A 27,704-nucleotide genomic window follows, 5' to 3' on the forward strand; every position below is an offset into this window, starting at 1 on the left:
TTCTCAGGTTTATTATGTATGTTTTTAAACAGCAAAAAAAGCAGAAAGCAGTTAAAACATAATCAGCCCAGACTCGATGACAAACAGAAACAAATACCAAGATGTTTCCTTTCCCAAAACATTAAAAGAGCAATGAAATATCCAGAATACTTTCTTTACATGTTGGAAACCAAAAATGTTTCCACGTGTTAATTAAGCATGTACATATCCATCAATTCTAACAGGGATTGGGATCCTCTGGCCCTCCAGATGTTGCAGGAATATCCCTGCCATAATCCCTGATGACTGGCCATGCAGACGGGGCTGATGGGAGTGGAGAGACCAACAACATCTGAAGGGACACAAGTTCCAAACTGAGATGGGGAAGAAAGTCTTAAAGCTGTGGCACTGACACCGACTAGGCCCTGCTCCTATCTTCTCCGCTCTGGCAGCAGCAGGATCACATGCCGTGATTTTGTCTGGAGACAGGCTATCCCAACAGCTCCTTCCTCTGGGAGTCTTTTCATCAGTGCAGAGGGGCGATCTGAAAGGCTACACTCCCTTTGTTTTGAAAGATTTACTTTAAATACATCAGCAGAATCCCAACAAATGCATTTCAGTCTTTGAAAGAGAGGAGCATGGTAATATCAAAGAAAAGCCACTGCACATTACTGAATCCTGGAGAAGGGAGAAATAAGGATCACTAGATGCAAATAACTATTAATGGACAACCAAAGATAGAATATGGCTAAGTAAACTGTACTAAGAACATTGTGCAGTGTAATTATTACAAAAATAATAATGGCATGCAAAGCTAGCAATAATTTTAACTATTATGCAACTCTACATTCCTTTACCCCCTTCCACTAGTCCAAAAGAGTTAAAGCTTTGCTATGTTACAACTATATAGACATTTATCCTAAATATTAAGACAAAAGAAAGAATATGATAGCTACCTACTCAAACAGGGATTCTAAGGAACCAAATGAACGTAGGGTCCTACGGATAGGATTCAGAAGAACAGGGATGAACAGAAAAGGTTGGGAAAGGAAAATTGTTAAATCAAAACCTCACCTTGGAATAAGCAAAAATAATACAACAGGAAACTGATATATATAAACACCAGAAAAGCAAGATCGGTTGAGCTGTTTATGAGCCAAACCTCCAGCCCCAAAGGACTGAATTAGAGGAGAATGGCTACAAACACCCACAAAACTAAAGGGATGGGTTCAAAGCAAGAAATCCTCTCTGCTCTGAAAGAGAAGGTAAAAAAGCAAACTAGGCCGCAAAGGCCCCAGACCGGCCACAAACACCCTCAAAACTGTGGAACAGTCCTGTTCAATGCAAGAAATCCCCTCTCTTCTGAAAGAGAAGGAAAAAGCCAAGATGGGTTACAAAGGCCCTGAACAAGCAAAAATCTAGCAGAAAAACCAGGAGTCAAGCAAAAATAAAATTAAAGAAAAGAGTAGTTAAGAACCTTTTCATCAGAAAGTAGGGAGAACATTGTCAAAGACTTGTCCTCCAGGGGTCCCTTGTCCTTAGTTGTCCAAGGGAGGTGTCTTTGCTTCTGAGAACAGTCCCACCCCTCTGGGCCGCTGCTTCCCAGGCAAACTCTCCCTCTTTCAGGAGTAATTACTTCCGTAGTAATTGCCACCACCCTTCATCCCGGTTCCTTTCTCTGAGGGAAGGGACCTCAGAGTCCAATGTGAATTCCAAGGGATTAACCCTCATTAACTAACAGTAACAGTAGCATTCAGCAGTCAAGAAGACATTTCTTCCAACAGCTAGAGTCATTGCTGAAGTAGCAACACATTGGAATCAGTCTGATTTTTCATCAAACTGCAGGTCCAAATTCCACTGTTAATGCACCCAAAATAGAAATAGAACATAACCTCCAATTTGAAACACAAAAGGGTGTCTTCACCATCATATGACACTGACCAATAAAAAGGCTTTGAAATTAATAAAGATAAATTTGACACCGATTTCTGGGATGAATAATGAGGGAAATAAAATTTTCTAGTGTAGATTCTCTGTAGAAACGTTAATAACACAGGAAAGAAGCAAAGTAAGAAGAACCCCAGCAAACATACAAAAATATAATTCTCTGTCTTTGGAGATTGTAAGTGTTGCCACCACTCACCATAAGAACACCAAATTCTTCCAAGCTACACAGGAAGTGGATTGGACTGTGAAAGACCAACCCAAATGGTGTTTGCATTTTGACCAATTTGTAGAGCAGTACAATATGTCAGAGAGGATATCAGGTCTCCTGCTCCCCTGGTGCATTCACTATAGCTGCCCAATTTCCCTGCTTTTTAAAGTTTGATAGAATAGCTGTGGGCTATAGGTATGTTCTTAAACCGCAAGGTTTTTTGCCTAATAGTGAATTTCCCTGCTTTTTAATCCGGGAGGTAAGAAATGGGATCCTGTCCAAGTTTGCTGAGAATGGATGGATCATTTGCATGCTTATTGAGTTCAATGGGATTTACTCCCCTGCAATCATGCTTAGGATAGGTGAAACTGACCACAGAGGATAGGGAGGGGACGAGGAGGGAGGGGAGGAAATGCAGAGGGGAGGACTGGGAGAGGAGGAGGTAGGATGGAGAGGGGAGGAGAAGGACAGGTTTGATCATTTGCATGTTTATTAAATTCAGTGCGATTTACTCCCGTGCAATCATGCTTAGGATAGGTAAAACTGACCGGGGGAGGGAGGGAGGGAGGGCTGGAGTGGGCAGGGGAGGAGGAAGGGAGAGGAGAGGGGAAAAGCAGGTCTAATCATTTGCATGCTTATTTTCAATGGGATTTACTCCTATGCAATCTTGGTTAGGATAGAAAACACTGACCATGGGGGAGGAGGAGTGGGAGTGGGAAGGAGCGTATTGGAGGGGGGCAAAGGAAGATGGAGGGGAGAGCAGGTTTGATCATTTGCATGCTTATAGAGTTCAATGGTATTTACTTCCATGCAATCATGTTTAAGATAGGTAAAACTGACCATGGGGAGGAGGAAGGGGAGGAGGGGGAAGGGGAAAGAGGGGATTGGAAGAGGATGGGGAGTGAGGGGCAAAGGAAGGGGGAGGGAAGGGGCAAGAGGAGGGGATAGGAGGAAAGAGAAGGGAGGGTGGGTTTGATCATTTGCATATTTTTTGAGTTCAGTGGGATTTATTTCTATGCAATCATGTTTGAAAATGAAAATGGACTGCCTTCAAGTCAATCCCCACCTATTGTGACCCTTTGAGTAGGGTTTTCATGGTAAACGGTATTCAGAGGTGATTTCATCATTGTCTGAGGCTGAGAGGCAGTGACTGGCCCAAGGTCACCCAGTGAGCTTCATGGCTGTGTGGGGATTCAAACCCTGGTCTCCCAGGTCGTAGTCCAACACTGACCCAGGGAAGGGGCAGGGAGTGGGAGGGGAGGAGATTGGGTGGGTGGGCACTGGGCAGAAGGGAAGCCCCTTTCCTTTCCAAAAGGAAAACATTGTAAACAGAATCACTCTTTTTCAGGCTTTCCCCCACCTTTTTATTCTACAGCAGACACATGTAGCCTCCCACCCAAATTTAAACCAAAGCTTTCCCTGGCCACATCCACACCAGGCCTTTATTTCACTTTGGACAGTCATGGCTTCTCTCAAAGAATCCTGGGAAGTGTAGTTAGTGAAGGGTGCTGAGAGTTGCTTAGGAGACGCCCTGTTCCCCTCACAGACCTTCAATCGGAGTGGCTGAATGTTAAACCATTCTCTCAGGGGAATAGGAGTCTCTTAGCACCCTTCACAAACTACACTTCCCAGGATTCTTTGAGGTAAGCCATGACTGTCTCACATGAAATCAAAGTCTGGTGTGGGTGCGGCCCTCTGTTTAGGCAAGCCCAGCAGCTGTGAGGCTTTTAGAACTGACAGTTGCTTCTTACTGACCATGCTCCGCGCTATCATTGGATCCCAGCCAAAATTTATTTAATTAATTAAAAATCAGCCAGGCATTTTTAAAACTTTTAAACTGCAGCAGATGAAGGTCAGAGTATGGGGCAACGTCAGTATTAGGATTACAGGTACTCTGTGAACATGGGTGATTTTTAATGAATTTCAACAGATTATGAGAACTCGCAGAAAAAAGTACAAAAGGGCTCTGAGTTTTTTTTTCTCTCTTTTTAGATTTTGAACTCTTGATTCTCTCTGACTGTTTTGTGTATCGCCATGAAAATTGACAGGGTTGTTAAGCAAGCGTTTCTGAGTTCAGGACTATAAGTTATGTAAGGTTTTGTTTTGAAATGAGCTTATGGGAAGCATCAGAATGGCATGAGGAGGGATTTTCAATTTAACATTGTGGAATGTGAAAAATCCCTGCTGGCTATAGTATACAGCCACTCTCATGGCTGTATAATTTAGAATCCTTAGTTCCAATCCAACACACACCGTTCATGAAATGATAGTATATTTAAAGGTAAACAGCATAGTATGTACAAAGAGAACAATGATTTGATTCCTTAAAGCTATCACTCCCAGATGGGTTACACAGGTACATTGGCATGACAAAAGGGGAGAGGTTCAATACAGACAAAGAGGTAAAATGAAGAACTTACTAGCTAGGTCCTATACTTACATAGATCAGCCTGGCTTTCTCTGTCATATCTCCGGCAAGTCGAATAGATGGAAAAAAATGGGAACTGGAAGTTTATCCTTCCTTTTTTATGGGGTTTAATGGTCAACAAGGAGGGGGGAAAGCAAACAGTCATATCCCGCCCCTGCAGGGGTCTACTCCTTTGAAGCCTTTGAAGATAAGGGAGCTAGTCAGCCTCCCCCAGGGGTTCTGATCCACACACACCTTCCTGACTTCTAATCCCAGGAAGCTGATAAGGGATAACAGCTAGGGATCAGTTACATCCCCCTGCCCAGGTTGCAAATTGCCTGTCTGACACTGAGCTTCGATCTCCCCCGGTAGGGAGTCCTAGGTAATAATGGGCTCCCAGAATCCTCTCTGGTGGCCTTGACCAGTTAGCTGTTCTTGACAAACATCACAAGTCGTACTATATAAGAATTGGTACCTGAGTTTGCTTTTTCCCTCTTCCCTCCCTATCCCTTCTCCCTTGTATGCCATAATTCTCTTCAGACTGTAACCCTGCGTGCAGGCACTCTCACACTTTAAATGATTGTATGTAGGCTACTTTGGGAGCTCTTTTGGCTGAACTTCAGGGCACAAATACTATCAATCAATAAATATAGTGAGTTCTAGTGTAGCTGAGGATTTTTTTGATCACAAAACAAACCCCAACTTTTCTGCATTCCATTCTCTCCTTTTCTCACGCCTCAGTTTTTATTATTAAAGATTCAGTCCTTTATTGGTAAATGAGAAGTCACGGGACAAACACCTGCAGAAACAGTTTCCCATCGTTTTAGAGGCTGACATGATCCTAATCCTTATCAGGGTACAGGGAGACTCACAAAGTTCACCCGACAGTTAGTCACATGGAGTAACAAATCTTCAAAATTAGTTTGGCTAAAGCTTGGTCAGCATCTCTGCTTCTCACACTCTAGAAAGCAAAACATTTCTGCCTGCAAGCCAGACATTCAGGTCTACATCTGTCTAAAGCAAGAATTTCTTGACGAAACTTTTTCTTCCATTCAACTCCGTAGCTCCTTTATTCCACTTCACCTTCACCATGCTTACGACTCTGCTCCCAAAACTGAGCTCATTAACAATCTTCACTGAAACTTTCCTAACAGTTCAAACATTTCCAACAATTCCTTCCACTGGTATGTGCTACATGCACCTATTACATAGCAGAGTTGTACTGAGAAGTGAATGGTAAATGTTTCTAACAAGTCTGAGCGTAACTATTATATGTCTCATACTGAATTTTCATGAGTATCTAACGTAGTGTCTATGACAGAAGCTCTTTCCGTTCTCTCAGCTTTTTATGATTTCTCTATATTAAGGATCCTTTTATGTGAATGAAGAATGGCAAGCTGATTAAAGCTGTTTCCTCCTGTGAATTCTTTGATGTAAAGTAAGGGTACTACTCCAACAAAGATATTTAAACACTCCAAAAATTTATAAGGCTTATCTGACGAATAAGTTCTGTGACGCCAAGTAAGGGTTCTACTGTGGATGAAGCTTTTTCCACATTCCAGACATTTGTAAGATTTCTCCCCTGTATGCATCCTTTGATGCACATATAGCCTAGAACTATGCTAAAAGCTCCTTCCACATTCCAAGTTTTTGTAAGGCTGGTCCCCTGTATGAGTACTTTGATGTAATGTAAGATGGCAATGCTGAGTGAACTTCTTTCCACACTCTAAACATTAGCAGATTTTGTCACCTGTATGAATTCTTTGATGTCTAGTAAGGTTGCTAGTCCCACTGAAGCTCTTTCCACACTCCAAGCATTTATAAGGTTTAACCCCTGTATGGGTTCTTCTATGTCTGGTAAGGTTGCTTCTCTCACTGAAGGTCTTTCCACACTCCAAGCATTTATAAGGTTTGTCCCCTGTATGAGTTCTTTGATGTTTAGTAAGGGTGCAACTCTGACTGAAGCTCTTTCCACACTCCAAGCATTTATAAGGTTTAACCCCTGTATGAGTTCTTCGATGTCTAGCAAGGTTGCTACTCTCACTGAAGGTCTTTCCACACTCTAAGCATTTATATGGTTTGACCCCTATATGAGTTCTTTGATGTTCAGTAAGGGTGCAACTCTGACTGAAGCTCTTTCCACACTCCAAGCATTTATAAGGTTTAACCCCTGTATGAGCTCTTCCATGTCTAGTAAGGTTGCTACTCTCACTGAAGCTCTTTCCACACTCCAAGCATTTATAAGGTTTGTCCCCTGTATGTGTTCTTTGATGTTTAGTAAGGGTGCCATTCTCACTGAAGCTCTTTCCACACTTCAAGCATTTAAAAGGTTTAACCCCTGTATGAGTACTTTGATGTGAAGTAAGGGAGCTATTGTGACCGAAGCTCTTCCCACATTCCAAGCATTTATATGGCTTCTCCCCTGTATGAGTCCTTTGATGAGAAGTAAGGGAGCTACTGTGACTGAAGGCCTTCCCACACTCCAAGCATCGATAAGGTTTGTCCCCCGTATGAGTTCTTCGATGGGAAGTAAGGGAGCTACTGCAATTGAAGCTCTTCCCACATTCCAAGCATTTATAAGGTTTGTCTCCTGTATGAGTTCTTTGATGCGAAATAAGGGAGCTACTGTGACTGAAGCTCTTCCCACATTCCAAGCATTTGTTGACCGTATGAGTTTTTTGATGTTTACTAAGGGTGCTACTTTGGCTGAAGCTCTCCCCACACTCCAAGCATTTATAAGGTTTAATCCCCATATGACTTCTTCGATGTCTACTAAGGTTGCTGCTCTCCGTGAAGGTCTTTCCACACTCCAAGCATTTATACGGTTTGACCCCTATATGAGTTCTCCGATGTTTAGTAAGGGTGAAACTCTGACTGAAGCTCTTTCCACACTCCAAGCATTCATAAGGTTTAAGCCCTGTATGAGTTTTTTGATGCCTAGTAAGGGTGCAACTATGACTGAAGCTCTTTCCACACTCCAAGCATTTATAAGGTTTAACTCCTGTATGAGTTCTTTTATGAGAAGTAAGGTGGCAATGCTGGCTGAAGCTCTTTCCACACTCCAAGCATTTATAAGGTTTGTCCCCTGTATGAGTTCTTCGATGCAATCTCAAAGAGGTACTCCAACTGAAGCTCTTTCCACACTCCAAGCATTCATAAGGTTTGTCCCCTGTATGCATTCTTTGATGTAATCTCAAAGAGATACTGTGACTGAAGCTCTTTCCACATTCCAAGCATTTATAAAGTTGTTCCCCTGTATGAGTTCTTTGATGTTTAGTAAGGGTGCAACTCTGATTGAAACTCTTTCCACACTCCAAGCATTTATAAGGTTTGTCTCCTGTATGAGTTCTCTGATGTGAAGTAAGGGAGCTACTGTGACTGAAGCTCTTCCCACATTCCAAGCATTTATAAAGGTTGTCCCCTGTATGAGTTCTTTGATGTTTAGTAAGGGTGCAACGCTGACTGAAACTCTTTCCACACTCCAAGCATTTATAAGGTTTGTCCCCTGTATGAGTTCTTCTATGTCTAGTAAGGTTGCTACTCTCACTGAAGCTCTTTCCACATTCCAAGCATTTATAAGGTTTAATCCCTGTATGAGTTCTTTGATGTTTAGTAAGGGTGCAACTCTGACTGAAGCTCTTTCCACACTCCAAACATTTATAAGGTTTGTCCCCCGTATGAGTTCTTTGATGTTTCGTAAGGTGGCTATTCTCATTGAAGCTCTTTCCACACTCCAAACATTTATAAGGTTTGTCCCCCGTATGAGTTCTTTGATGTTTTGTAAGGTGGCTGCTCTCATTGAAGCTCTTTCCACACTCCAAGCATTTATAGGGTTTAACCCCTGTATGAGTTCTTCCATGTCTAGTAAGGTTGCTACTCTCACTGAAGCTCTTTCCACACTCCAAGCATTTGTAAGGTTTGTCCCCTGTATGAGTACTTTGATGTGAAGTAAGGGAGCTATTGTGACTGAAGCTCTTTCCACACTTCAAGCATTTAAAAGGTTTAACCCCTGTATGAGTACTTTGATGTGAAGTAAGGGAGCTATTGTGACTGAAGCTCTTCCCACATTCCAAGCATTTATATGGCTTCTCCCCTGTATGAGTCCTTTGATGAGACGTAAGGGAGCTACTGTGACTGAAGGTCTTTCCACACTCCAAGCATTGATAAGGTTTCTCCCCCGTATGAGTTCTTCGATGCGAAGTAAGGGAGCTACTGCAATTGAAGCTCTTCCCACATTCCAAGCATTGATAAGGTTTGTCTCCTGTATGCGTTCTTTGATGTGAAGTAAGGGAGCTACTGCAACTGAAGCTCTTCCCACATTCCAAGCATTTATAAAGTTTCTTGACTGTATGAGTTTTTTGACGTTTACTAAGGGTGCAACTTTGGCTGAAGCTCTCTCCACACTCCAAGCATTTATAAGGTTTAAACTCCATATGACTTTTTCGATGTCTACTAAGGTTGCTACTCTCAGTGAAGCTCTTTCCACACTCCAGGCATTTATATGGTTTGTCCCTTGAATGAGTTATTTGATGCAATCTTAAAGAGGTAGCGAGACTGAAGCTATCATCACACTCCAAGCTTTTATAAGGTTTGAGCCCAGTAGGAGTTCTTTGATGCAATTTAAAGGAGCTACTCCGAATGAAGCTGTGCTGAGAAATAAGATGGCAATGCTGACCGAAAAAATGGTGATGGATGAAGCAAGTTCTTTGATGTTTAGTAAGGGTGCTACCCTTATGGATGCTCTTTCCATACTCCAGGAATTTATAAGGTTTGCATGACATCTTTGATGCAAAATAAGGTGGTGATGATGACTGAAACTCTTTGAACATGCCAGGTATTCATATGCTTTCTCTCCTGTGTGAACTCTCTTACATACGGTACAATTTGACCTGTTGCCGACTGAAGATTTTACTGCATTCAGGAGACATTCTCATTTCCTTTAGGTGATAAGCTTTCTGGTGAATTTTTTATTCACCCCCTGAGACACTGGATTCAACCTCCAACTTTGGTGTTTTCTTCCCTCTTGTCTCTCTGCTCCATCTTGACTCCTCAATTTCTGTTTCTTTTCCTGCTCCTCAACTTTGGCAGATGATACTTCTGATGGTCCACCCTCAGCTGTCAATACCCAGGCATCTACAGATGGAATAGAAAGGGATAGCTGGTAAAGCTCTGTGGAGAAATTCTGTGTATATATCTGTCTATTTATGATTTGTACTTTGAAAAATTATTTCTCAGACCTCAACGTTCGAGGCCCTGTACTCTTACTATGTGACAGATCTGTTTTAGCAGTAATTGCTTGGTGTCAGGTTCTGAAAAGAGGGAGAGGTATAGCTTTTTAGATTTATAGGTGGTGCCTGGATGAGGTAAATTCACTTTGATCAATCTGGGAAACAACAGGCTGTGATTGGCTAGAGGTTCTAGAGAGTGAAGAATGGGTAGCTGTCAGTAGGGAAAGGCAGTTGACAAGGGAGGTATGAGGCAGAGGCCAGAGAGGTAAGAATGGAGAGCAGAGGCCTGAATATTAAGCTATTTGTTCACAATGTGTTAACAATAGTTGGCTGATGAAGAGAAGACAAAGGGATCCAGTGGCTGCATTAGGCTGACAGGTTGCTCTGTGTAGCGATCTTACCAGAGGAAGGCTACACACATGGATTTTTAACATGAGCCAAACTGTCCAAGAAGGTAGAGGATCAAGTAGAGGAGATTTGATGTCGAAGGAAGATTGACACTGGTAGCTGGACCAGCTTGTGGGTGAATTTGGCTGGGGTGGAGATTTAGGGAATTTGGCTTTGTGGTAAAGCCACTTAGAAATAGGGGGCAGCAACAGTATCTCCTCTGTCTTTAGAAACTGACATCAAGCCCATTTAAAACCCCAAGGTTTTATGCACATAAAATCCCTTTAGAAACAACCTTCATTTACACTATTTGCAGTGCTGGTGTCCATCTCATACCTAAGCCTATTCTACTGAGCTACCAGGGGGCTTTATAGGCATTCTATCAGAATGTTTCCAGCAGAAGAGGGTCACACTGGAACTCCCAGTTACTGTGGGAGGAAGTTCCATAGACCCTGAAATAAATTAAAGAAGCACCAATACCTTATCTAGTACATATACAAAGTGAAGCTGAGTATTTCTGTGGTGGGATCAGATTCCTACAGTGCCAACAAAGAATAAAACAGAATTTGTTGTTGAAGAGAAGACCAGTACTTTTAAAATAAAAATGAGGACAATTTGTTTTGTATAAATGCACCTTTGAAATAGTGAGAAGAGACAGCCTGAGTGCATGTGTATGTATATGCATGTATGTATGTATGTGTATATATAGATAGATATAGATGTATATATACAGGCATACCCCACTTTAACATACGCATTGGGACCAGAGCATGTATGTAAAGTGAAAATGTACTTAAAGTGAAGCAATTATCTATGCATGTACTGCACTGCAATCGCCACTAGATGGCAGCGGCGTCATGCCATTAAGTGTCATAGAATCATAGAATCGTAGAGTTGGAAGGGGCCTTGTAGGCCATTGAGTCCAACCCCCTGCTCACAGCAGGAAATCCACAGCTAGAGCATCTCCCGCAGATAGCTGTCCAGCCTCTGCTTGAAGACATCCAGTGAAGGGGATCCCACCACCTCCCTAGGCAGTCGGTTCCATTGCCGAACCGCCCTTACTGTCAAGAAGTTCCTTCTAATGTCCAATCTGAATCTACGCTCCTGCAACTTAAAACCATTAGACCTAGTCCTACCCTCTGGGGCAGCAGAGAACAAATCTGTACCCTCCTCTATGTGACAGCCCTTCAGGTACTTAAAGAGTGCAATCATGTCACCCCTCAGCTTTCTCTTCACCAGACTGAACATGCCAAGTTCCTTCAACCTTTCCTCATAAGACTTGTTCTCCATACCGGCTATCATCCTCGTCGCCCTCTTCTGGACCCACTCTAACTTGTCTATATCTTTCTTAAAATGAGGCACCCAGAACTGAACGCAGTATTCCAGATGAGGCCTGACCAATGCAGAATATAGTGGGACTATTACTTCCCTCGACCTGGAAACTATAGCTCTGTTTATGCAGCCCAAAACCACGATTGCCTTTTTTGCCGCAGCATCACACTGCTGGGTCATGTTCAACTTGCGATCCACTACAATTCCAAGGTCCTTCTCACACGCACTACTGCTAAGCCAGGTATTTCCCATCCTGTACCCGTGCATTTTATTTTTGTGGCCTAAATGCAGAATCCTGCATTTGTCTTTATTGAATGTCATTTTATTAATTTCAGCCCAATTTTCTAGTCTATCCAGGTCCCTTTGGATTTTATTCCTGTCTTCCATTGTGTTAGCTATCCCTCCCAGTTTCGTATCATCCGCAAACTTCATAAGGCTTCCCTCCACCCCGTCGTCTAAATCATTGATAAAAATGTTGAAGAGTATCGGCCCCAGGACAGAACCCTGTGGCACTCCATTCGAGACCTCCTTCCAGTCCGAAGCAGAGCCACCGACGACCACTCTTTGAGTACGGTTTTCCAACCAGTTGTGAATCCACCTGACAGTATTTTCATGTAGTCCGCATTTGACTAGTTTGCTAATCAAAAGGTCGTGGGGGACTTTGTCAAACGCTTTGCTGAAATCTAGATAGATGACATCTACAGCATTTCCACCATCTACTAAGCTAGTGACCCGATCAAAAAAAGAGATGAGATTAGTTTGACAGAATTTTTTCTTGACAAACCCATGCTGGCTCCTTCTAATCACAGCATTGTCATCTAGATAGTTGCCAATGGACTCTTTTATTATCCGTTCTATTTATTTATTTATTTATTTATTTATTTTTAAAACTTATATACCGCCCGACTAGCAATAGCTCTCTGGGCGGTGAACATAGATATCTAATATCTTTCTCGGTATTGAAGTCAGACTGACCGGCCTGTAATTCCCTGGATCTTCTTTTTTACCCTTTTTAAAGAGCAGGACGACGTTTGCCCGTCTCCAATCCTCCAGCACCTCTCCCGTTCTCCAGAATTTCTCAAAGATGATGGCAAGAGGTTCCGAGAGTACATCCGCAAGTTCCTTCAATACTCTGGGATGCAGTTCATCAGGCCCTGGAGATTTGAACTCGTTTAGGTTAACTAGGTATTTCCTGACTATCTCCTTATCAATCTCGAACTGCAATCCCGACCCCTTCCTGAGATTGCTACTGATGCAAGGTTGCACACTGTTCACTTTTTGGGAGAAAACGGAGGCAAAATATACGTTGAGCAGTTCTGCCTTTTCCTCGTTATCTGTTAACATTTTGCCATCCTCACTGAGCAGCAGTCCCACCGTTTCCTTGGTCTTTCTCTTGCTTCGAACATATCTGAAAAACCCCTTTTTGTTGTTCCTCGCTTCCCTCGCCAGCCTCAGCTCATTCTGGGTTTTAGCTTTCCTTACGCTAATCCTGGAAGCCCGAGCCGCTCATCGGTACTCTTCCTTGGCGATGCGTCCTTCCTTCCATTCTTTATACATGCTCTTTTTTACTTTTACCGTTATTGCGAAGTGCGTACGTTAAAGTGGAGTATGGTGGAGTATGGAGCATGTACTATAGCGAGGTGACTTTAAGTGAAGCGACTTTAAGCGGGGTATGCCTGTATAGATATATATACACACAGACAGCCATTAATCAAATGAAGAATAGCAAAGCTAGTGGACCTGATGGGATTCCTGCTGAAGTCTTTAAAGAAGGTGGGCTTGAATTTACACAACAACGTCATAAGCTCATCAAAAAAATCTGGATGATGGAGGAGATCCCGGAAGACTTTAGAGATGCCATAATTATCACTCTTTTCCAGAAGGGTGATAGAACAGATTGTGGGAACTACCGAGGCATCTCTCTTCTAGCTACCGTAGGTAAAATCCTTGCAAGGTTCCTTGCAAATTGCCTCCTACCTATCTCAGAAGACAGGGGCGTTACTACCGGGGTGCGGAGGGTGCGGCCCGCACCCGGGTGTCACCATGAGGGGGGGTGACACCCAAAGCCGCCCTGCCCCATGCCATTGCCCGGCAAGGCTTCTCCAACTCCTCCTTGGAGGCGGGCGAGACCATGAGCAGCATCGGCGGGGCGAGGGAGGTGCGCCGGCGTTCCCACGCCTTCTCCGGCTGGGTGCTCCTCCGGCGTGCGCCCTCCCAGGGGCATGGATGGGGGTGGCTGGCCTGGAGCGTGCACACATGTAAGCCCAGCCACCTCATCCATGCCCCTGGGAGGGCGCGCACCAGAGGTCCGCACCCCCCCACACTCCCGCTAGTGACGCCGCTGTCAGAAGACATCCTCCCTGAATCCCAAAATGCTTTCTGCCCTTCCAGGGGTACAGTGGACATGATCATCACTGCACGACAGAGCAAAACCGACCTCTGTATATGGCATTTATTGATCTAAGGCCTTTGATACTGTAAATCAAACTGCTCTCTGGATCATCCTTCTGAATATTGGATGCTCTGATAAATTTGTGAATATTTTGCGACTCCTCCATGACAACGTGACGGCAACAATTTTGGATAACAATGGCTCTCAGAGTGATCCATTCAAAGTGGGATCAGACGTCAAACAGGGATGCGTCATTGCTCCGACCTTATTTGCTATTTTCATTGCCATGATTCTACACCTTGTTGAGGGGAAACTTCCCACTGGCGTGGAAATCACATATCGAACAGATGGAAAGCTTTTTAATCTCAGTAGGCTAAAAGCAAAAACTAAGGTAATTACAACCACTGTCGCAGAACTTCAATATGCCGGTGATAATGTAGTCTCTGCACATTCACAGGAAGATCTTCAAACTATCCTAAATGTCTTTGCAGAAGCATATGAAAAGCTTGGCCTCTCGCTTAACATCAAAAAAAACAAAAGTGCTCCATCAGCAAGTGCAAACCAATCCCTCTGTAGCACTATTGATCCAGCTTAATGGTGCGACGCTGGAGAATGTCGATCACTTTTCTTATCTTGACAGCCATCTCTCTGTAAAAGCTGAAATCGATGCTGAAATTCAGCATCGTCTGAGCTCTGTGAGTGCCGCATTCTCCCAAATGAAGCATAGAATGTTTGAGGATCGGGATATTCACAGGGAGACCAAAATGCTTATTTACAAAGCCATTGTACTACCGACCTTACTGTACACTTGTGAAACATGGACCATCTATAAAAGCCACTCCCAACTTCTTGAAAGGTTCCACCAACGCTGCCTCCTGAAAATTCTGCAAATTACTTGGGAAGATAGATGGACTAATGTTAGCGTTTTGGAAGAAACAAAGACCACCAGCGTTGAAACAATGATCCTTCAACATCAACTTTGCTGGACCGGCCATGTTGTTCGAATGCCTGATCACCATGTTCCAAAGCAGCTACTTTACTCCCAACTTAAGGATGGAAAACGGAATATCGGTGGACAGCAAAAGAGGTTTAAAGATGTGTTCAAAGCTAATCTAAAAAAATGTAACATGAGCACAGAGAACTGGGAAGCCTTGGCCCATGAGCATCCCAATTGGAGGTCGGCCATTATCAAAGGTGCTATGGACTTTGAAGAAGCACAAGTAATTTTCCCTGATCGCTTGGTGATAGGAGATAATGGATGGAAATCTACCACAATCTATCGTTTTTTATGTACATCACTTAGAGAGCTTTGAGATTAAGAGGTCTATAAATCTCTCCTAATATCAATAATTTTCTAAACATCCCAAGCAGCACACAGGAGACCCCTTCTGCCTTTTCTTCCATACCAGCTCATTTGGGGAATGGGAAATGAGGTATTTTCTCCAGCAAGGCATCAATGGGATGAGAAGATGCCAGACAGCCAAGAGTACCTGAACCCTGCTAGGTCAGCATTTCCCCACCCCCACTCTCTCCCCCGCCTGCCCTCCCTGCTCACTCACTGGCTCAATCACCCTGCCCTCCCACCCCTGGTCTCTCCTCCTGCCTGCCCTCCCTGCTCGCTCACTCACTCACTCGCCCTGCCCCACCCCGCTCTCTCCCCCCACCTTTCCTCCCCACTTGCTCACTTGCTCAATCACCCTGCCCCCCCACCCCTGTTCTCTCATCCCGCCTGCCCTCCCCACTTGCTCACTCACTCACCCTGCCCCCCCACCCCGATCTCTCCCCCACCTGCCCTCCCCGCTCGCTCAGTAGCTCAATCGCCCTACCGCACCTACAAATAGTGGTATTCGTTTGATCCCAACTCCTTCCATTCCACCCTCCCCTTTCCCTTCCCTCAGCTTGGTAAGCGCGTATGAATGGATGGATGGATGCAGAGCCTTGTACAGGAAACACCAAGAGGAAAAAGGAAGGGAATTCTCCAAAAAGCCCAAGCAAACAAACAGCACTGTAAGTGGCTCTGTGCTCTGCCGGGCTCTCTTTACATGAGACTTGGGAGGTATTTTGCCCAACTGCCTGCAAAAAGAGCTGTGTAAAGCCAAGGGGTTGAGGGACTAAAGGAAGGCACAGAATTGTTGAGCTTCCCAGAAAAGGTTGAGCTCCACTCCTCCCCCCGCCTCCCCTCCCCTCCCGTCTTCTACACACACACACACACACACCTTAATGAGGACACATAAAGAAAAGCAACAGCCCTGGTACTCTCTTCTCCTGCACAAGCCATTGCTCTGCAACGCACGGTGGCAGAGAGCAGTGATTTTGAGTGAGATATATTTATGTATAACGGGGAGATGCCTTTTGAGACAGCTCAGCCGGGCCCTCAGTTCCGCTCAGCAGGGATTTAAATGCGCCTGCTTCCACTGAAAGTAAATGCATGGCGGCGGGTTTCTGGTGTGTGTGTGTGAGCTTGCCCTCAACTTAAAAAAACCTCCCCGTCAGCACAATCTCCCCTTCCTTGTTTTTTCTTTACAAAGTCTTCTCTATATTATCTGGTTGTTTTACAACATGGACATTGTGAGAATCTACAACTGTAGACCACACAAACACACACACACACAAATTGTTCTCTGTGCTTTTGCATTTTATTCCCTCACAACCTGAGCCCATTTTTTAAAGCTTCTCGTGCAGATAAAAATACATACAATCTAGGAAGGAAGATTGTCTACCCAGTGGACTAATAATGTGGACATCACCACAAGGCAGCTATTTTCTGGACCTCAGTAGCAATTCTAGCCTCCCATACAGAAGAAAGATTATGAAATTGATGGAGTGCTACCTGCCATCACTGGCAATGCCAACTCCAGATTTAGGGGATCTCTGGACTAAGTATTCTCAGAAGGCCCTCCTCTTTGAGTGTGCACTCACCTCTTCCTTGCCACTGATAAAAGAAGCATCATTGCTTCTTCCACCCAGAACTCACGAGGAAAGACAAGGCAAAGGACACACTGTAACATTGTGCTGACCGTAGCGCAACAGGGCATGTTGTCACACAATCCAGCAGTCAGATATTTTGATAACATTCCTGCCTTCTAGTTGTAAAGCTTCCCACGTGCCAGAACATAAGCACCTACTGGACCAGGCCAGTGGCCCATCTAATCCAGCATCCTGTTCTCACAGTGGCCAACCAGATGCCCATGGGAAGCCTGTAAGGGGGACCTGAGTGCAAGAGCGCTCTCCCCTCCAGTTTCCAGCAACTGGTATTCAGAAGCATAGTGCCTTCGACTATGGAAGCAGAGCAGAGCCATCATGGCTAGTAGTAGCCACTGATAGCTTTATCCTCCATGAATTTGTCTAGTCCTCTTTTAAAGCTATCCAAGTTGGATGCTTCTTATGGGAGCCAATTCCATAGTTTAGCTATGTGTTGTGTGAAGAAGTACTTTCTTTTGTCTGTCCCAAATCTTGCAGCATTCAGCTTCATTGGATGTCCTCATTTGGAGGAAATCTCCACTTTTGAATTTCTTGGTAATTCCTTGTTTAATATTATAATCATCCCCCTCGCTGGATCATCACCTTGTAGTGGTAAGCGGGCTTGCGTGTTCCAATGAACCCTGTGAGCGATGCCGTTGGGAGTCATGTACTCCCAGCAGGGTCACCCATCCTGGTAAGGTCAAGGGAGAGGAACCAGACAAAGAACGACCCAAGAAAGTGCTCAACGGCAGAACAGGCGGAGGATAACAATGTGTATGTTACAACGGCTGTGAAGGCGGATGAAGGCTGCAGCAGATAAAAGACTTCCAATCGTCGTGGTATCCATGCCATTGGATCAAAGCCTTTTTCTGTCAAGATTGTGTGTTGATCGTGGTGCGCCAATCTCCCCACTTAAAACAAATTCACGCACAGGCGTCTTCCATAACAAAAGTCCCATGGCGATCGGTGACGGGGGCAGGACTGTGAAATCCAGAAGCCCCTAGTCATGAACTGGTACATCGGCGGTGGATACAGATTCAGATGGATCCTTTGTTAAAGACTTTATTTTGGAAGACAATCTTACTTGGTCACGAGTGATCACCAAGAAGAAGAAAAGATTATAATCATCAGTGAAATACAAAATCAGTGACAAAAGGAGGCTTTTTAAAAAATGCTGTTGAGTCTTAAATATGTATTGTGATCTGATTCTCCCCACCCCAAAGAATTTTGTAAGGAACTTGCATGATCTATGCAATCTAGGTATTATCCACAGAACACTATTAAAAAGTCAGACCTCCAGTCTTAAAGCACTCTCTGTATGCAACCACTTCAATATTAATAGTCACATTCTACAAAAGTGATGCTGGCAAGAGGGGAAAGGCATCCAGGGTGAAGGGAAATTAGTTTCATTACACAGCAATTACAGGAAAAAATTGTGACAGCTGACTTTAGTCCCCCTCTCATGTTCTTCCAGTGCTGCTTGGTTAAAAAGATCTTGATCTATGCTGTTTGGCTAATGAGCAACAGTTTTAGAAATGACATCTCCTAGGAGCATGTTCTTTGCATTATGTGGGCCCTCCTTTCCTCTGATACAGTTGCTGGATCTTTCAGATTGTTGAGCACTAACAAATACAGGTAGTGTGCATTTTCTTCATTGTGGGGTATCTGGTGCTGAAAACATTTTAACGCTTGTTTAGTATTGCCTGAAGCTGAATATTCAAGATACACTGACCACCTCAGAAAACAACAAAATAACAGCAACCAGGGAGCAAAATGTACTTTCACTGAGTTGAAAAGGGGCCATTAGAAAGGCATATTTTGAGATGAAAGGCTTGTTAAAGCAGTTTTCCAGAAAGTAAGGCCAGAGGCAAATGCAAAGGATGAAAACAGAATTTTGATCATAAGAATTTGGGTGGGAAACTTAGAAATGGATTTGTTCACGTAGCTCAGCCTTCACCACCCTGTTGCCCTCCAGATACTTTGGTGAAGGTTGAGAGAAAAACTTCCTCACCTTTGGGACCTTTGGTGCATGGCTGCACGTTGCTCTCCTAGCATCAGCAACCCCATTTGAACCATCATACTGCATATACAAAATGTCAGGGTAGAAGTTGCACCCTCTGTTTCCCCCCAATGTGCTAAAGTTCAATTCTTACAGGGAGATCCACTCCATGAAGGCTCATCCAAACATCTGGGCCCCTCTGCTGTGCCAGCCTAGAGCTGGCACAGCAAAAAAGGTAAAACTAACTGCCCCTCACCTTTCACTCTGGACAGGGCTTTGGATGTGGCGGTCAATGCGCCCCCTGCTGCTCCCAGCCAGGACTTTGGATTTCTCCCTTAAGCCCTCTTGTCTGAAGGAGAAAAAATGAATACAAAACATTTGGACCCACCTGTGAAGTCATATGGCTCCTCAGTTATTTTTTTTACTGAGATTTTCCAATAATTGTGTGCATAGGTTAATAATGGAAGCAGCAGCAACAAAGTAAGTACAGAGCCATTCATTACACACTTGTAGCAAATGTTTCGTGCAAATTATATCCTATAACAGAACAACACTAAGTGGCAAAACCTTCCTGAGATTTCCAGTGATTTGGGTAACTTCCATTTGAGCTGCCATCATGAACTAGCTCTTTATGAAATGGCCCTGCTTTGCGAGATGGGAGAGAGAGAGAGAGAGAGATGGGGTGGTACGATGTCTGACAACATTCTAAACCCCTTTGTCAGACAAAATGTTTGTGCCTTTGGACAGGTCCATCAAAAAAAATTATTCTACTACCCTCTGTGTGTGTTTATTTTTACTGTTGTTTCAGGCTACTTAGATGTGCAGCAGCCAAGGCCACCTTATAGGCATTTTTAAAAAAAAGTAACTGAAATGTAACTGCAGTGATTCCTTCTGAGATAAAGTAATCAGTTACTTTCAGAGCAGTTGTGATTGTAACGGTAATTACTACTTTTTTGGGTCCATGTAATTGTAACTGCAATTTATTACTTTTTAAACGTAATCTTCCAAGCTCTGGCCAAAAGGACCCGAATCCTGCTAGGTCAGCATTTCTCAAACTGTGGGCCAGGTCTTGGGCCATATTCAGGTGGGCCCCAAATCCATAGCAGGTCCAGAGTTCTTCTCCTCCATCTCCTTCCGGCCAGATGTGGATGAGTTTTGAACTGAGATGTACTTTTTGAAACATAAAAATGCACGCATGAATCTGCCTTAAACAGAGTCAACGCATTGGCCTATCCAGGAGTGGGTGGCTCAGGCGGGGGGCCGCAGTACACACCTGGACACCTAAGCGATGTTGACACTGCTGCCTACCTTGAAGGACAGAGGGAGGATCAAGGTGATGGGGAGGTTGGCAATGGGTGGGCAAACTTCCAGAGCCATTAAGGTGCCCCACACAGCCCCAACCTAGCATTGCTCATCGGTTGCTCCCGGGTCTATCCAGCCTAGTCCTGTGTACTTTGAATTAATGAGAAGTCCTCCTCCCCCCATAAGAGATCTGTCCAGCCAGAAAAGAGACCTGAGATGAATAATTCATAGCAGATGTGCCCATTGGCTAGGATGGCTATATTACCACTAGCATCTGAGGCAGTAGAGGGACCCCATACAAAGAGAGTGCTGTGACTCTCATGTCCTGATCGTGGTCTTCCAGAGGTGTCTGGCTAGCCATTGCCAGAACAGAATCCTCAACTAGATGGGCATTTGGCCTGATACACAAGGGCGCTTCTTATATTCTTACTTCTAGGCTAGGTCCATCAACATCCTTCCAGTGATCTAATGGGGATCCTTACCCAGAGAGGTGATCATCTCATGAATCTCCACCATGGCATCCTTGTAAAGAGCTCTCTGGCCTGGATCCAGGAGGACCCATTCCTCCTTGGTGAAATACAAGGACACCTCCTCAAATACACCAGCCCCTGGAATAAGAAAACAAACACCTTCTTCATAAACACATTCAGGCAAGGCGTGGAAATCATCTACCCTTCACTCACAATCCAAAGGGAGTCATGGCAAACGGGGATTTATCCTTCAGTGTTCACAAAATACCAAGCAGAGATGGCATTTCCCAAACGAAAAACTTCTTAAAGAACTCAAATGTGAAAATACTGATGTTCTGGAAAAAATTGTACCTTGCCCCTGAGGTCGCCTTCCATATCTGAGAACTGCTAAGCGACCAACATAATACAAATTATTAAAATTGAATCCAATGGGTATTGGGGAAATTAAGAGTCCGGTAAGCTTAATACCTTGGAGAAGGACAACCAAAATGATGAAAGGGTTACAGTAACTCCCCTGTGAGGAAAGGATACATCATTTAGAAAAATGATGACTAACAAAGAACTTGATAGAGATGTATATAATTATGCCTGGTGTGGAGAAATTGCACAGAGACCAGTTTCTCTCTCTCTCGGCCATCCAATAAAGAAAAATGTTGGCAGCTTCTGGATAAACCACTTCTGCCCACAGTGCAGAATTAAATTCTGGGATTCAGTACCACAACATGAAGTGATGGCCACCAACTTGGATGTCTTTAAAAGAGGATGACACAAATACATGGAGGATAAGGTTATCAACAGCACCTGGCCATGAGGGCTATAGACTACCTCCACTATCAGAGGCAGTATACTGGGAATCACTGGAAGAGTGCTGTGGCACTCATATTATTCCCAGAGGCATCTGGTCTGCCACCTTGATGCCGGACTAGACGGGTCTTGGACCTGATCCAACACGGCCCTTCTGATGTAGTGTTCAAAATTTCATGGGAAAAACTCAACAGCGCCAACAGCCTCCCTCAGAGGGAGCTCTAGAAGGACAAGAGTAAGAGACAAGGTCTCCTGCAACTTGTCTCTCTCAAAGAAGGAAGGACCCACTCCGGTTGTCCTCGTCTTGCCTCCCCAATGATCTTTTCCCTATCTGAGCTGGCTGCATGGCGGCTGTTTCCCCTCTGGAGTAAACCAGGAGAGGATCCAGAATGTTGCTCCGATGCCATTTCAGAGCCTAAAAAGGGTGAACAGATGGCCCAATGATCTCCTAATAAGTACACAGGGCAGTCGAACCGCCTCATGTCAAAATGGAAAATGAGGTTCTTAAATTGTTCCAGTGGGAGAGGGTAGTGGCCCAAACAGGGCTCAAGAAGCTAAAATGTGTTTGAAGTGATTTATTTTAAATCCGTCAGGAGAAACCAGCGAATGATTTCAGCATACAAAAGATATCATCATAATCATATCAACAAGAAATCAACAGCTTATTGCACAGGAATGATTCTTGGGGAAGGAAGAAAAAGAACAGGATATGTAAATAATGATTACATGGAAAAACAAAGTGGAATATGATTATGCAACTTCACTTTTAAACTTAACTCTGCTCAAAAGAATATGCAAGGTTAAAATCAAGTACAACTTAACTGTTGCTGAATCCTACATTGGCCCACCTAACGTTCACCAGCTTCTAGTTCAAGCTGACCACATTATCTCAGCTGACCTAACTACAGCAGCAGAGCAAGTTCGACAGCAGGGCGAGGAGGCCAGGGCATCCCACTCTCCCCATCTTTTCCTTGAGCTAACCAAAACCATACTTTAGAAACAAACAAAAAACCTCAATAAACTACACAAACAATTATGCAAGCAGGAAGCCAGCAAGGATGTGGGGGTTTTCCAATGTTTTGTGTTATCTGTAACATGAACAACGTCCTATCAGTTGGACAGAAATCGTGGGTGTGCCCTCGATGCAGTGAGCTCCTGGCTCTACTTCATTTCCTTGAGGCCAAAGTGGGTGACCTGGAGAAGCTGAGATAGGCAGAGAGGTTTGTGGATGGTGCCTTATGAGCACTGTAGCTGTGTCCCACTCCCAAATTGATAGCTCTCCTTCTATCATGGAGAATGAGGACTTAGTAAGATAGCCTAGTAGATTGCGCTGAGGAGTCAGTGTTTGTGATGCATGTTGGCACCGATGACAAACGGAAATGCAGCTGTGAGTTCCTGGAACCAAAATGTTGGTTGCTAGGCAGGATGCTGAAAGTAGCTTTCTCTGAAATGCTCCCAGTTCCACGCTCAGGACCAACTAGGCAAGCACAGCTTTTGCAGGAAGGGAATTCGAGGAACTGAGGCAGATTGGGGTGAATGAGATGTGACATTCTGAGCTTAGCATGGCTAATAAAAGCTAGCAGGAATGGAACAGCCGGTTGGGCCAAGGAGGTGATTAATGCCTCTTTACGAGAGGGAGTGGTCCCACTCTGCCTGAAACAGGCAGTGGTGAGACCGCTCCTAAAAAAGCCCTCCTTGGACCCTTATAATTTTAACAACTATAGACCGGTAGCAAATGTTCCATTCCTGGGCAAGGTTCTAGAGCGCGTGGTCGCTCACCAACTCCAGGCTCTCTTGGATGAAACTGATTATCTGGACCCATTTCAATCGGGCTTTCGGCCGGGGTTTGGTACAGAAACGGCCTTGGTCGCCCTGTACGATGACCTCTGTCGGGAGAAAGACAGAGGGAGTGTAACTCTGTTGGTTCTCCTTGATCTCTCGGCGGCTTTTGATACCATCGACCATGGTATCCTTCTGGGGCGACTCACGGACTTGGGAATTGGAGGCACTGCTTGGCAGCGGCTGCACTCCTATCTTGGGAATCGCCTCCAGAAGGTGATGCTTGGGGAGCATTACTCGAGTCCCTGGGTACTCCAATATGGGGTCCCGCGGGGTTCAGTTCTGTCCCCCATGCTCTTTAATATCTATATGAAGCCGCTGGGTGAGGTCATCAGGAGTTTTGGAGTGCGTTCTCAGCAATATGCTGATGACACGCAGCTCTACTTCTCCTTTTCATCTTCTTCAGGTGAGGCTGTCAATGTACTGAACCGCTGCCTGGCCGCGATAATGGACTGGATGAGAGCTAATAAACTGAAACTCAATCCTGACAAGACTGAGATGCTGTTGGTGGGGGGGTACTCTGCCCAGGTGGTTGATGTCAGACCTGCTCTGGATGGGGTTACACTCCCCCTAAAGGAGCAGGTCCGTAGTTTGGGGGTCTTATTAGATCCGCTCCTGTCACTTGAGGCTCAGGTAGCCTCGGTGGCACGGAATGCGTTCTACCAGCTTCGGCTGGTAGCCCAACTATGACCCTATCTGGACAGGGAGAACCTCGCCTCAGTTATTGACGCTCTGGTAACCTCTAGATTGGATTACTGTAATGCACTCTACGTAGGGTTACCTTTGAAGACGATTCGGAAACTTCAGCTAGTGCAGAATGCTGCGGCCAGAGTTCTTACTGGGACGAAGAAATTCGACCATATAACACCTATTCTGGCCCAACTGCACTGGCTACCAATATGTTTCCGGGCCAGATTCAAAGTGTTGGTTCTTACCTATAAAGCCCTTAACGGCATCGGACCGCAATATCTGATGGAACGCCTCTCTCGCTATATACCTACCCGTTCACTGCGCTCGACATCTAAGGCCCTTCTCTGGGTCCCAACCCATAGGGAGGCCCGGAGAACAACAATTAGATCTAGGGCCTTTTCAGTGGTGGCCCCCGAATTATGGAATGCCCTCCCAGATGAGATACGCCTGGCGCCTTCTTTGTTATCTTTTCGGCGCCAGGTAAAAACCTACCTCTTCGCCCAGGCATTTTAAACTTAAATTTAATTTTATTTTAAACTTAACTGTAACTGTATTTTTATTTTATTCATATTTTAATTTTGTTTTTAAATATGTTTTATATTGTATGTTTTAATCCACACTTGTTTGTTTTTAAATGTGGTTTTATTTTGCTGTACACCGCCCTGAGAGCTTGTTGCTATAGGGCGGTTTAAAAGCGTAATTAAATAAATAAAATAAAATAAATAGCAGACAATATTAAAAAATGACAAATCTCCAGGTCCAGATGGCATCCACCCAAGAGGTCTCAAAGAACTCAAATGTCAGGTAGCTGAACTTCTAACAAAAAATATGTCATTTGTCCCTCAGATCCACCTCCATACGTAAGAAGTGGAAAGTGGCCAATATAACACCAATCTTTATAAAGGATCCAGGGGGATCACGGAAATAAAAACCAAACATTTAGAACAACAAGACTTCCTGAACCTATTGCAATTACTTGAGAGTGTCAACAAAGCATATAAATAGAGGTGATCCAGTTGACATAGTGTATGTAGACTTTTAAAAAGCTTTTGCCAGGGTACCTCACCAAAGACTCCTGAGTAAGTTTGGCAGTCACGGAATAAGAGGAGAGGTCCTCTTGTGGATCAGGAACTAGTTAAGCAGCAAGCAGGAATAAATGAACAGTTCTCCCAATGGTGGGCTGTAAATAGTGGCGTCCCCCAAGGGGCAGTACTGGGATCGGTGCTTTTTAACTTGCTCATAAACAATCTAGAGTTAGGGGTGAGCACTGAGGTAGCGAAGTTCACTGATGATACTAAATTGATCAGAGTTGCTAAAGCAAAAAGAGATTGTGAAGAGCTCCAAAAGGACCTTTTCAAACTGAGGAAATTGGCAGTGGCAAATGCAATTTAATTCTCATGAAGACCCGCAAAACAGTCACACTGGTTGACTTGGGGGTATGTTTGGACCCCAATGAGATTTCCAAGGGAAGGATGGAGTCCCTTTGCACTCCAAAGACCTTTTCTTGTCATTTTTTTGGTCAATCTATACCTTGTGGAGATGGGAGGGGCACTGAGGAAACCGCTTTGTCACTTCCTCTCTCTAGCCATACCTCGCTGCTCTACTTCCTCCTCCTCCTCCTCCTCCTCGATGGCAGCCAAGAGACATTTATCCTTCACACATACAAACACTGGGGCAAAACCTTATACACATACTTACCTGGGAGGAAGTCCCATTTCACTCAGTGTGGCTTACTCCAAGTAGACCCATTAATATTAGATGCCATCCCCAGCTTTTTTTTATGCTGGTATTTTTTTTTAATTTCAGCAAACCTACCCAGGCATCTGATTTTTAACATACAACTTTTAACAGATTATATTGTGTTTAATTGTTTGAAAATTGCTGGTGTTATAGGCAACCAGCAACTTAAACGCTATGTACACACAGAGGGAGACTTGTTTTTAATGTCTGCTTTAAAAGCAGTATTATACCCACTTTCACAGTTGAGGCTTCCTACTGAAGACTCCTGGGAACTGTAGTTTGTCAAGGGTGCTGGGAAGATGGATTGGCTGTTAAACCGCTCTGGGAATTGTAGCTCTGGGAGGGGAAAAGGAGTATCCTGGCAACTCTCTTCACAAACTACAGTTCTCTGGAGTCTTGGGGGAGCGATGTTTGCTCAAAGGGACCTGATACTGCTTGAAATGTTTAGTGCAGATGGGGCCTCAGCTCTTTTCAGTCTCCTGAGCAGCCAAAAAGTAAACAGTGCCCCCCCTCCACCATTTGAAGTTACCGTGGCACATAAAACGAGAAACTGTATTGATTCCATACGAGTCAGGGCATTGCGTTTTGGGCAAGTTAGGGAGGCAGGCAACCACCAAGGGGGTTTCCTGGGCGGGCAAGGAATGAATCCCCCTCCACAACCCCCTGAGCCCTGCCCTACCTTGAAACAGAGGAACCTGCTTTGGCCCACCTAGGTCATCGTTGTCTGCCCTGACTGGCAGCGGCTCGCTAAGATTCCAGACAGGGAGGTCTCTCTCGGCACCGCCCGGGGCGGGGTCGACCCTCAGAGCCGAAAATGGAGCCGCTCTGCCCACCCAGCCTCGCGAGGCTGCTTAGTTTGCACCGGGACAGCCTGAAGAGTCCGGGGTTGCGGTAAAGCCATGCAAGAGAGTGGAGTTGGGGCTCTGCTTTGCCTAAGACTGGATTGGATTGGGTTGCATGGAGAAGCCCTAAAGGTCTTCAGAACGGGCGCTTGGGGGTTATCCCCCCCTTTCTTTTCCCACCTTTGCTCCTTTGTTCTCCGTCCGAAGGAAACTGACCAGGCCAGAACAGGGAGGGGCAATGAGCGTGGATTCAGAAAAGGGAGAAACAACACGCATCGCGCACTTCCGGCCCTCATTCGAAGGTTGCCGTGAGCGGGCAGGAGCATCGTGCAAAACCAAAGAAACAAAAGGCTGGAGCCTCTTTCGTTGCTGCCAGACCTCTTGGAGCCTCCCCTCTCCACCCTCTATTTCTTTGCGCCCTTTCGTATTGCCGCTCTGGGTTGGGGACCGGAAGTGTCGCGGAGCCGAAGAACCACCACCCGCTTGGCCCATTAACGCTTAGAGTTCCATTGACCTTACCCCCCCCCAAGGCCGAGCTACAGAAATAGTTTCTCACATTTATCGCTCAATTTAAGAGCAGATCCAGCTGGGGGGAAGATGGTGAGCGGAGCGGGGTGAGACCCTGCTTCCTGGGGCAGAGAAAGGGATGCATAGGGGGTTGTATTCAATGCTAGTCCTACTCAGAGTAGACCCATTGAAGCTCATAGACGAAACTCCCTTAGGTTCATTCATTACATTGGATTTACTCTGAGCGGAACTTAGTTGGATGCAACCCAGCAAGAGCAGACTCACTGAAATGAATGCACGCAGCTGGTGTTGCTCCCTCTCTTGCGGGGGGGGGGGAGGCTCTGAATCCTCCCCCCCCCCGCAAATGAAAGCAGAAGGAAGCTGTCAGTGAAGGCTCCAATCCGTTTTTCCCACTTTCTTCTGTGATCTCCAGTCCTGTGAACTTTCTGATCTGCATCCTCCAGCAGGGAACTCTGAGCTGCCGGAGGAGTGGAACCTCCATGTGTAGGGGCAGTATACGTAAGCTCCAATGCTGCAGAGAAACTCGTCCATTTCTTTTATGTTAAATGATTGATCATGATCTCTTTTGGAGCTGTTTTCTTCAGCAAGGTAGAGTTTACCTACACGGGGAATCAACAGATGAATGCATCATTGACAAGTTGCAGCGCAA

At 44.8% G+C, this 27,704-nt stretch overlaps 1 protein-coding gene across 7 annotated transcripts; it reads right to left on the reverse strand.

Annotated features, from left to right (window-relative positions):
* LOC133381351 (zinc finger protein 91-like) lies at positions 1-26,773 on the reverse strand. 7 transcript variants are annotated; one of them, XR_009761666.1, is made up of 5 exons: positions 26,365-26,766; positions 20,625-20,750; positions 19,097-19,189; positions 4,575-9,674; positions 1-657 (listed from the first exon to the last, which is right to left on the reverse strand). XR_009761666.1 is itself a non-coding variant. In XM_061620369.1 (4 exons), the coding sequence occupies exon 4, from the start codon at positions 9,368-9,370 to the stop codon at positions 6,275-6,277; it is 3,096 nt and encodes a 1,031-aa protein (XP_061476353.1). In that variant the 5' UTR covers positions 9,371-9,674; positions 19,097-19,189; positions 20,625-20,750; positions 26,708-26,773; the 3' UTR covers positions 1-6,274. The 7 variants fall into 7 exon arrangements, 4 of the variants coding, with proteins under 4 accessions (XP_061476353.1, XP_061476352.1, XP_061476350.1 ...); XR_009761665.1 differs by having other exon boundaries at positions 936-9,674; XM_061620369.1 differs by having other exon boundaries at positions 1-9,674; positions 26,708-26,773.
* Positions 26,774-27,704: the final 931 nt, after the last annotated feature.

Source organism: Rhineura floridana, chromosome 3 (genome assembly GCF_030035675.1).
Source record: "Rhineura floridana isolate rRhiFlo1 chromosome 3, rRhiFlo1.hap2, whole genome shotgun sequence".
In the NCBI taxonomy this organism is placed as follows: domain Eukaryota; kingdom Metazoa; phylum Chordata; class Lepidosauria; order Squamata; family Rhineuridae; genus Rhineura; species Rhineura floridana.

Excerpts from the sequence above, each read along its gene's own strand:
- LOC133381351 (XM_061620369.1), bottom strand. The coding sequence starts at position 9,370 with ATGTTCAAAGAGTTTCAGTCATCATCACCACCTTATTTTGCATCAAAG.